The 11,268-nt window shown below is 44.0% G+C and overlaps 1 protein-coding gene across 6 annotated transcripts in view; it reads left to right on the top strand.

Moving 5' to 3' along the window:
• The window catches only part of Frmd4b (FERM domain containing 4B), a 319,697-nt gene that overhangs the window by 280,742 nt on the left and 27,687 nt on the right, over positions 1–11,268 (top strand). For all 6 annotated transcript variants that reach the window (XM_031382703.1, XM_031382704.1, XM_031382701.1 and 3 more), the window contains 2 exons: positions 511–568; positions 2,312–2,398. In XM_031382703.1, the coding sequence (XP_031238563.1) occupies positions 511–568; positions 2,312–2,398 (145 nt within the window). The remainder of the gene's footprint in view (positions 1–510; positions 569–2,311; positions 2,399–11,268) is intronic.

Genomic DNA, 11,268 nt, shown 5'->3' with positions numbered 1-11,268 from the left:
TGTTCTGGCAGCGTGTGTATAGTAGAGGATTGCAATTTGATCATCAATAGGAGGAGAGGACCTCGGCCGTGTGAAAGTTCTGTGCCCCAGTGTACAGGGGCATGCCAGGGGGATGCCAGGGCCAATAAGTGGGAGAGGGTGGGGTGGCAAGCATGGGGAGGGGAGAGGCAACAGAGGTTTGTTTTTGTTGTTTTGGTGTGTTTCTTTGTTTTTTGGAGGGGAAACTGGGAATGGAGAAATTTACATGTAAATAAAGAAAATTTCTAATAATAAAAAAAAATGTAAGCTGTTCTGAAAAAAAGAAAAAAGAAAAGAAAGCCACCGACAGCTGCATAAGGTACAAACCATATCACTCTCTACAGTGGTTTACTATGCTATGTTTCCTTGAGTCAAGGAGCTTAGCTGTGGTTAAATGAGGGAAGCAGAAGCAAATTGTGTTTCCTGAAATCAGTTTTTCCCAAAGGACCCTCTTACTGTTTTGATGAGCTTACAATGTGTCCATTTCTTTAGGTATATGAAAATAGTAGAAGCCCTACCAACCTACGGAGTCCATTACTATGCAGTGAAGGTAAGCGCTTCTCATATTCCAGAGTTTCCCATGATGCACAGCAACCAGTGCAAGTCACTGAGCAGCATCTCAATATGTGTGTGAACTGTGTCTAGGATTTGCAGTGTTTTAAAATATCTTTTAAAATATTTATTTACCTGATTTATATGTGTGCATTGGTCTGCATACATGTCTGTGTACTACATGCATGCAGTGCCCATAGAAGCCAGAAAAGGGCAGCAGATTCCAGGGAATTCTAGTATTAGATGGTTAAAAGCCACCATGTGAGTGCTAGGAACTGAACTCTGGTCCTTTGGAAAACCAGCCAGCTCTCTGAACTCCTGAGCCATCCTTCCAACCCCAAAATTTCACCATTTTAAATAGAATTGTTTTCTTAAATGTTTTAAGTCTATTACTTTTGTGGCAAATTATAAAGCATATCATTTTTGCAAAATGCTACATTTCCCTCTTAGCTCATATTCCAATCTATCTATCTATCTATCTATCTATCCATCCATCATGCATCCATCTATTTCTCCCTCCCTCCTTACCTCCTCTTCCTTCCTCCCTGATCCCCTTGCATGCTGGGTATTGAACCTAGGACCCATGGCATGCTAAGTCCATACTATACCACTGAGTCCATCTGCTGTTCTCAGCCATCCTCATTATCTACCCTTAGTGATTTTTATTTTCTATCATTTGCCTCATGAATGCTCCTGGCTCTTCATTTGCTCACTCCTCCGTGTGACAGTCACGTCAGCCTTCAATGTTTATGCGTACATCCATGGGAAATGCTAAAGATTCTGAAAATGTTGCATTATCACACGCTCATCAGTGTGCTTTGTCTTCTTGTTCGGATAAACAGGAAGAAGCTGGCTAAGAAATATTTTGATGGTAAAGGAGGCAGTGTAGATAAAGGGAGTTTTGTTTGAGAGAGGCATAATTTCATAACTGATAAGCTCTTCCGTGACTTTCGATGTCATGACAATGTTGAAATCTTTACCATTGCAGATGTAGGGAAATCAGATAATGCACACTTTTGTATTGAGGATGACTGTGCTAAAAATGTATCCAAATTTAATCTTAATTCTCACTGATTCTGCTTTGCATATACACACATGCCTAACCCTAAAGGTGTCCCTCTGTCAATACATTCTTTTCATTGGGAAAAATAAAGCCCAATAAACAAACCTAGAAAGACATACTGTATTTATAATAGAATATCATACATATCTGCTCTTCACATGTATGGCAGACTGACTATTCATGCCGCTGTGGAGTTGTCCAATTCCCCTAAAAGGTATTCTTGCTTCTCTGTTCATTGTTAATTGTGCTCTGAGCATCAGGGCTCAGAACCTCTGTTTTTTTCCTAGTAATCCCTTGGAAACGTCCCAGCCTTTATAGCTAGTGATTTAGCTGAGAGAACAAAGGCCTTTTTTAAAAGTCATAACTAACTTTGGGTTGAATTAATTCTTGGTTGAACTCTAATTTTTTTTTATTCTCTCAAATGATTTAATCAAAACAGTAGTGCTTTAGTCTTTTGGATGATAATACCCATACTATATGGCTATGCATGTGTGCTTATTATTTGAAGAGACCCTAAGCAAATATTTTAACAAGTTAAGTTTCTCAGTAGAGTTCTGCTTACCAGCACAGATGTATATTGGCTTGTTGGTACTTCTTAAAGAAAAATAGTAATAAACAGCACTTCCTGTCTAGAAGATTCCCCAGGCCCTGGGTCTCATGTATTTTCTATCTTTTCAGGATAAGCAGGGACTTCCATGGTGGCTTGGGATCAGCTACAAAGGCATCGGCCAGTATGACTTACAAGACAAGGTGAAGCCTCGGAAAGTAAGTGTGAGCCGCTGTGGACACTTAGGGACCTTGCATGTTCTAGATCTGACAGTGTCACTTTGAGCAGCACCTGGAACCCTCTCAGGTAGTGAACTTCGCTAGGTGAAGCTATGGTACAAAGGCTACTCACGTTCAGTGTAACCTTTTAAAATGACTCCTTTATGCACAATCAACCCAGTTCTGCAGGGGCTCATCTAGTCATTGAGACGGGCTCTTGTGTGGCATGAACTGATCCTTCTGTCTCCACCTCCCAAGTGCTAGGATTGCATGCCCGCGCCACCATATTGCCTGTGCCCAGGCAATAACCTAAACTGTGCACTAAGGTTCAGCTATCAAGCTAACTGCAATATGGTTTACAGCCCCTACACTTCAGCTTAAATCCAAAGTTTTTGTGGTGATTATTTGACAATGAAATGGTTATAAGCAATCTCTCTATAACCACAGCTATTTTTGCTTATCTTCATTTTCACTGTCTTTTATAGCAAATAGAGCTGCTTTCTGAAAAGAAAAAAAAAATGGGTTAAAGGGCCAGAATCTATCAGATTTGGGTTTTCCAAAGCTAAATAAGTTACTATTTATCATTATATCATTGTAATCCTGGTATTTGAGAGGTAGAGATAAGAGAATCAGAAGTTAAGGCCAATTATGTTCTGAGTTAGAGGCCAGGTTGGGCTATATGAAACCCTGTCTCCCAAAAAAAATTAGGGGAAAAAAGGTGGGGGGAAAACCTGTTTATGAAGCTTCTGTTCTCACCTCAAGTATAAGTGCAGAAGATGCACGGGGTCACCTATTATGATTTGATGAATCTGTATAGGTCACCATCCAGTGGCTGTTGGTCTCCTCATGTACAGCGAGATAAAACCTACCTACTCACGCTGTTCTGGGTGAGATTCCTACTCTTTCTCCTTACACTCTGCTGCCGTCCCTGCTGGCTGTAGGAGTGAAACAGTAGCCCCTTACTAATAAACTATGGTTAACTCACCTTCCTTATCAGAACCCAGCATCACAGTCCAAAATAACTCCCACGTGCCCACCTGTCTCCCGCTGTGCTCTTCGTAAACCAACCCTGGAAACTAGCAGTGCTCTGTGTCTTCTGAGACTCCTTCTACTCTCGAGCCATGCTCCCAATCATCCTTAAGTTATGGAAACTGAGCGCCTTTCCTGTCCCCACGCCATGGTTGTGACATTAACATGGATAATACAAAAGGTCGTGTTGGGCAGAACATGGCTTCCCTTCCCATGCGTTGGAATGAGGAATGCTGGGGAACAGATCTGGGGGGGCCTTACAAAAGCCAGGCAACCGCTGTTTCCCCAACCCCCGGCCACTTTTAAAGTTTCCCGGAGTTCCATTATGTGGACATACATAATTTTTGTAACAGATTCTCTCTCATGATCACCTGTCCACCCTCTACCCAATTTCAGGATTACAGGTGTGAGCCACGGCACCTAACTACCTACCAATTCTCTTTGGATGGACATTACAGTTTCCACTGTGGCTGGGACAGTGGGCTCAGGGTACTGAGTGTAAGAAAGAGTCCCTGCCAAGCCATTGTTTTCGTGGTTTCTTAAGGCATAGCTCACCTGGAGTACGATAGTTTCTGCTCATTAGTCTGTTCTGAATTTTACATTTTTAGTAAAGAACACACAAGAGTCTTGTTCGGTTTTACTAAACTTGTGTGCAAAATAGAACTTACATCAACTCACAAGTCAACCTATAAGCAATCAGCACAGCCTGGGAAGCCCAAAATTCTCACAACATTGGAAATGTTTCTTTAAAAAAAAAGGGGGGGGGCAATCTCAGCATTCCTTCCACTCTCAGAGTTCTTTCTCCTCTCTCCTTCATAAATCTGTGTTTGCAGTGTATGAAGGAACAAAAAAACGAGCCATCAGATTTTTTTTCTCCCCACGCAATGATGAATCAGATCCTCACAGCAAATGCCGAAGCTTAATTTCCTCTCTAGTGCTCCTGACTCACAAGCCTTGCCTCACATTCACAGCTTCATAAAAATCGGTACACCCTGCTTCACACCGATCACAATCAGAGTCTAGACCAGGGTCAGCAGCCACTTCCTGTTATCAGTCTGCCAGTTTTCCTCTTTCGTTTTTCAAGACCTGCCTTTCACTTCCGACAGGATGTTAGCTCTCTCCCTGTGCTGTCGATTCCTCGCCCTCTCCTCTCCATCATTTCAGGGGTCCAGTCTCAGCTGTGGTTTGCACCCTGCTTTTGTTTGTTGAAATCCGATGGTGGATCTTGCTTTCTGTAACCTACTGATTTGAGCTGGGGACAGGAGTGGGTTCTGCAGGGCTCTTTCCTGGCCAGCTTGCACACGTTAAAAGGATGCGTAGTTTAAAGGATTGTGAGCACCCACACAAAAGAAGGCTCATGCTTCAGCATCTGGTTGTGCAGCAAGTCCTCCAATGCCTAGAAAAGAATCGAGGTTATGCTGACAGATGAATGGCCATGTGCCTACCTTGTGGCTGCAGAAGCAAACCAGGAGAGAGGTATACCAAGAATCAGAGGCTCATGCCAAAAGGCTGGTTTTGAAAGCAGGTGTTTAAGGCCTGTTGGTAAAGGCCTGCTAGCCCTTCTAGATAATGTCTGTTAATTATTGCCTCTAAATGCTGAAGACCATGTTTGCTTTACTACCAGGGCACTAGCAAGCATTCTTCATTTGTTCTAGCTTTAAGTTTTTGCCAATCTTGGGGTTGGGCAGGGGGCCCAAGTGGTTTTCCATCAGTGAAGCACTATGATACAGCCCAAGCATTGAGGGGACATTCTCCACCCTGGCTCTGATGCCTATTTTCTCTGTGATCTTGATTCTGTGTTTGGATTTGTGAGTGTTTGTATGGATATCTGTGTGTATTTTTGCCGTGCCGAGGATCCAATCCAGGGACTCCAGCAGGCTAAGCGAGCACTCTCCCACTGAGCTACATTCCCAGTCTTTATTTGCCGTGCGATCCTGGGTACAGTTTTCCCCTCTTTAAAGGTGTCTTCCTCATCTTGCACAACTGTAATTCCACTAGCTGAAGGGGAGGGTGTGAGAACTGAATGAGATTATGTTCTGCCCCATGCCTGATAAACAGCTATCACCAGATAAGGAGAAATCATTCCTTGGTAGGGAGGGAGGCAAACAATTAAAGAGAGTATGTGAAATATTTTTATACTGACAGGGAAAGATTTTGCAAAGCAATCCGGGTATATTAGAAGCCCCTGTTTTCAGTCCCTATTCCTTACTCGTAAACCCTTTTCTCCCCTGTGTGTTACCCGTAAGGCATGAAGATGTACTTGCCATCTATGAGAAGAAAAATCATTAATGACTTTATGACAGGTTCTCATGTATCCCAAACCGGCCTTGAACTTGCTGTATAGCCAAGAAATCTTGAATTTTTGATTCTTCAGCCTTCAACTGGGGTTATAAGTGTACACTACTGTGCCCTGTTTATATGAGGCTGAGGTTCAACCCCAAGGCTTCATGCACACAAGGCAAATACCCTACCAACTGAGCCAGCTCCTCTTCTTGGGTTTTTATTGCCTTTTTAAAAGATTTATTTATTTATTTAATGTCTATGAGCACACTGTCGCTGACACACCAGAAGAGGGCATTGGATCCCATTACAGATGGTTGTGAGCCACCATGCAGTTGCTGGGAATTGAACTCATGAAAAGCAGCCAGTGCTCTTAACCCCTGAGCCATCTCTCTAGACCCTTGTTCAGCATTTTGAAACAGAGAAAAAAAACCATCACTCACAAGAAACTAGATAGTCCATCAGTGGGCGAGTAAGGCATTAGTGTGTATGTCATGACCTAACTCTGGTCTACAGCACAGACTTCCTCTGGACAACAGGGCCTGAAAGAGACCAGAAGTATGGAACCAAAAGGACACTGCTACTCTAGGTATCTTCTAGACCATCCTAATGAAATGTCTCTCAAGATTAGCATCTTATTACATCAGAGCATGATAAGAGATCCTTGCAGTGAATATCTTCACTCTTAGCCTTCAGTTAAGTGATTTAAAAAAAAAAAAAACCAAAACTGTTGGAATTTCCTCGTGCCTGGAGGCGGATGTGTTAAGCAATATACACAAAGTCCTTCTGTTCACTGTTATAGCAGCACTTGGTCCTGTATCGAAAGGCAGCAGCTTGATTATCTGTCTAATCCCAGACATTATGACTATATCAACTTCACTTTGCTCTTTGCACTGTTAGCTTGTCGCCCTGGACCACAGAGAAGGTCCCTCTATCCCAGAGTAGGGTTAAGGCTAGGTAGGAGACTGGGAGAGCGCTGTCTACGTCAATACAACACACTGTCTGGTGTGGAGGAGAAACACCGGATTACAAAATGTGGCCAGAAGACCAGTCCATCCTGTTTGGAAAGTGGGTAATTAAGCTTCAGACACACCAATAATCAATCTGACTGTTTAAACCTGCAGAGCCAGTGGGAGGAGACCGCCAATCCTAGCCCATGGGATTGAAATGAGAACCAGTTCTGCGTTCCCACTGACCAGCTGGGCCTTGGAACTGCCACTTACCCTCTCTGCCCCCTCATTTTCTCATCTGTCAAGCTTGGTGCTGTAGGCATCCAGCGAGCTAAAGGAAATTGTTCAGAGTGAAATGTGTCCCCCTGTACTCAGTACTTTCCTGCACACTGGGACATCTCTCTCTCTCCACCTCTGGGCTTAATCCCAGTTAGGGGTTGTAATTCTTTAATGAGGACTTAACAAGATTCAGTTGAGTATAGTTTAAAAAGGTGAAAGGCATTGTAGAGCAAACCCTTTCTCCTTTAGGAAGTCCCATCTCATTGCAAGGAAGGCTGGGAATCATTCATTGTCTTCATGCTGGCAGGCTGTGGCCAAAGCTATAACTCAAGTTGTTTTGTTACCAAAAAGAAATGTAAAAATATACTCTGAAGGAAGTGATCGTGGCTGCTAATTTATCTGTTTCTCTGAAAATATTCTAGAGGGATGGTCGGTAGAAACAAGGAAATCATATCATTGTAAACTCTGAACTGGCTCTACTACAATTCTGTTGAGATGGAAGAACAGGCACGGGATGGGGAGGGACATTTGGTGGGTTCAGGGAAGTGAGATTTAAGCTAAGACCTGAATGATGAAATGCTCGCAAAGAATATGGCGGCTTGTTCTTTGCCCATGAGAAGGCGGGAGGGTGAATGTTCACTGACCACATCTTCAAGAATGAGAGGATCTCTTGCATAGGCATGGCAGGTGTTCTCTGCAGAAGAGAAAATAGCTCTGAACCGGGGGAACCACCTCATACCCACTGGCCACCCTCTTACTTGCCCTACCTAGGCCTTAACCAATGGCAAAATTGTCACACACAAAGAAAAATGACACGTAGAGTAGTAGCTCAGGCGTTTGCCTAGAGTTGACAGCGTGCTTGCCTAACACTATGAGGTCTTAACTTTGATTCCCAGCACCGAAGAAACCAAGCATGGTAGAGTATACCTTTGGTCCCAGTGCTCAGGAAATAGAGGTGTGAAAACCAGAAACTTAAAGCCATCCTTAGATTTAGAGCAAATTGGAAATCAGCCTGAGAAGCAGTGAGTCCTGGGGTTTGGGTGTGGGGACAGGGAGAGAGACAGTCACAAACTCAGAAATTTAAAGCATAAACAGAGGCGACCCCTGGGAACAGCACCGTGCCAGGCCTGGTGGTCTGATGCGCATGCCCATGAGCCCCCATGCAAGTTCTAACAGGAAGGAGGCCAGTCCCTCAGCCCCTCAGTAGAGACTTGGCCACAGGGGAAACATCGGTGAGATGATGTCATTTTAGATATCCAGTTTTTAACATGACACATTTTTTTAATACCCAGAACTTTTTCATCTAAACCTATTTGCAAAATAGCCAACATATTTAACTGATTACTTGTGAGGTGTGACTTTTTCCAGACATATGGCTATAAAATCACACCTGAAGAAAAATAGTTTTCAGACAATGAGACTGTTCTGTTGGGATCTCTTATACAAGTGTTTTTACCACAGCTGATACTGTTGGGTATGCAGGACCTCTTTAGTCTGGGACAGTTAAGTCTCTCTAGCAGGTAACAGGTAGCATTTATATTTAGAAAAGTACTTGAGCAACCATGTTGATTCTAAAAGTACTATCTACGTGAAAGAATCAGAACTCTGTTTTTGTTTGTTTTAATGGGTGGTTGTGAGCCACCATGTGGTTGCTGGGACTTGAACTCATGACCTCCGGAAGAACAGTCAGTGCTCTTAACCGCTGAGCCATCTCACCAGCCCGAGAATCAGAACTCTGATACTTACTATTATGGAGCAAAGCATCTTTATTTACATATCCAACGTCTCAGGACCTAGAAAGAACACAAAATATTGCCTCCTAACTTGGCGTTTCTCAGCCCCGGCTGGATTACTATCTCCTTTAAAGTAGGGGATTCTCCCAAGCACAGTAGTACAGGGCACAGGGTCTGCACCATCCTGGCAGCATCCTCCCTTCCCAAGTGATCACTAGCCAAGTCCCTTCCCGCCACCAGATGGCCTGGAGGTGGGTGTAGGTGGGGAAATAGTTCAGCTACCCTGAGCTGCAAACCACTAGTAACTGAAGTTGAGGGATATGCAGGTCACAGGGCGCATCTGTAATCCCGGCACTTGGGAAGCTGAGGCAGGAGGATCACTATGGGTCTAAGACTAGCTTTGGCTATGAAATCAGACCCTATTTCAAGGGACTTGGTCTTATTCCACAAAATGACTGCCATAATTGCCTTCTTTGTTCTTTCCTTCTCTCCTCCTCCTTCTCCTCCTCTTCCTGTTAAAATACAACAGATGTCCCTATAGATTTCCCCCTGACTAAAAAAAAAAAAAAAAAAAAAAAAAAAAAAAAAAAAAAAAAAAAGAAGAAGAAAGAAATGATATGCTATGATGCTGTGCTGGAGGTCTGGATCCTGACTGTGATTGCATATGAGTCCCAGATCCATCCCTGTTGCCTGGGTGTCCTGGCTAGTGGATGGGGTACTTCTGCGAGTCTTTGTTCTCTCCTGGATGGGATTTAGCTTAAGACAGTGCTCCCATGTCTGGTGGTCGGGAAGAGTCAGTGCACATGGTTTTTTTGGTACCCCAGAAGGCATTAGCAGTATCTTTATTCACCAGATAGAACCTTTAGAATAAGTTAGTGATACCTGATATGTTTTGCTTCACATCATGGGGAAAAGGGAATCACCCTCCCCAAGTGACTCATTACTTGATGTACCTTGGCTGTGACTATCCTGAAATTTTAGTCATTTCCATTTAAATTTGTAGTTAAATGATTAACCTACTGTACAGGAGCCATGAAAAGTCTCAATGCCTTGTGATATCTTTTCCTACCCCACCTTACTGTCAGACCTGGATGATGTTTAGTTGCACTTTGTCATGATGTCAAAGAGAACTGGATCCTTTCTGTCCAAAGTGCTCCCCCTGGGGGGGGGGGGTAATCTTATGATCCTTGAGCAAAACCCCCTGCCCTACGCAGCAGGCAGCAGGCTCCCCAGCATTCCTCTGCTTGTCAGGGCACATTCCTTTTTCCTGGCTACTCCAGACAGAAGGGAGCTTGCTGCCCAGTCTGTCCGTGGGGCAGGCTGATGCCCCACCCTTCTGTTTCTCTATTCCTCTGTGACTGCCAGGTATGGGACAGAGGGACAGATTTCCTCCCTATAGGCTATATCAGGAAACCACCCATGAGACCCACAGTCCCTGCCCAGGATGCATCAGGAAACCACCCAAGAGATCCACACTCCCAGCCCAGTGTGGTCATAGAAATTGAGAACTGGAGGCCTGATGACACAGCTATGTCAACAGAATAACTGAGCTGTTTCCTCTGTGGAAAGAAGATGTGGAGGCAGATAGCTATTGCTAGCTTTGTTTCTGCTCTTAAGTGGCTGTTGTCTATTTAGTAACAATTAGCCAAGTGTTCGGCAAGCTCTCCACAACACATTAGCTCAACCACTCACTGATGGATATTCCAAGCCTGGCTCTGACCCAAGTACCCTACAAACATAAACTTGTATTTGGATAACCTTTGGAGGCAGGCATCATTGGTCCGTTTAACAGAAGAGAAAACTGAGGCTTATGAAAGCCAAGCACAGCTCTTGGGTAGTGGATCCAGACAGGCAGGGCAGTCCTGTGTGTGCATGCCACCAGGGATAGGACCTGCTCACAGCTCAGTAACAATCGCAGGGCATTGCCCATAGGAGGTATTTAAAAAAATACTGTTGAGCCAGGCTCAGTAGTGCACGCCTTTAATCCCAGCACTTGGTGGCAGAGACAGGTAGATCTCTGTGCATTCAAGGCCAGCCTGGTCTACATAGTGACTTCCAGAACAGCCAGGGATATATAACTAACCATCACCAGCAACAATATACAATCATTGAAATGTAATATGTCAAAATCTACTGGTATACAGCAGACCTATTTCCTAAAAGTCCCTCAGGACTCTCACCCCTTCAAAATATCAATATTTTGTTTTGCTTTTAAGGTTTTATTTATTTATGTTTGTGTGAGAGAGAGTTTTGCTTGCATGTGTGTCTGTATTCCACATGTGTGCCCGGTGCCTGTGGAGGTCAAAAGAGGTCAAGCCACCTGGAACTAGTATTACAGTTGTGAGCTGCCCTCTGGGTGCTGGGAACTGAACTCCTCGGGTCCCCTGGAAGAACAGGCAGTGCTGATTCATCTTGCCAGCCCTTAAGTTCAGGTGGAGATGTAGCAGAGGTGACTTCATCTAGTTTTTCAAGGGCTTACACATGGGTGGGATCTAACTGAATAGCATTGATCAATATCAACAAAAAGCCTTAAATGTAGCCGGGCAGTGGTGGCGCACGCCTTTAATCCCAGCACTTGGGAGGCAGAGGCAGGTGGATT

Source organism: Mastomys coucha, unplaced genomic scaffold, assembly GCF_008632895.1.
Source record: "Mastomys coucha isolate ucsf_1 unplaced genomic scaffold, UCSF_Mcou_1 pScaffold20, whole genome shotgun sequence".
NCBI lineage: Eukaryota > Metazoa > Chordata > Mammalia > Rodentia > Muridae > Mastomys > Mastomys coucha.
Note: the sequence above shows the minus strand (reverse complement) of the source record. Positions and strands in the feature narration are given on the sequence as shown.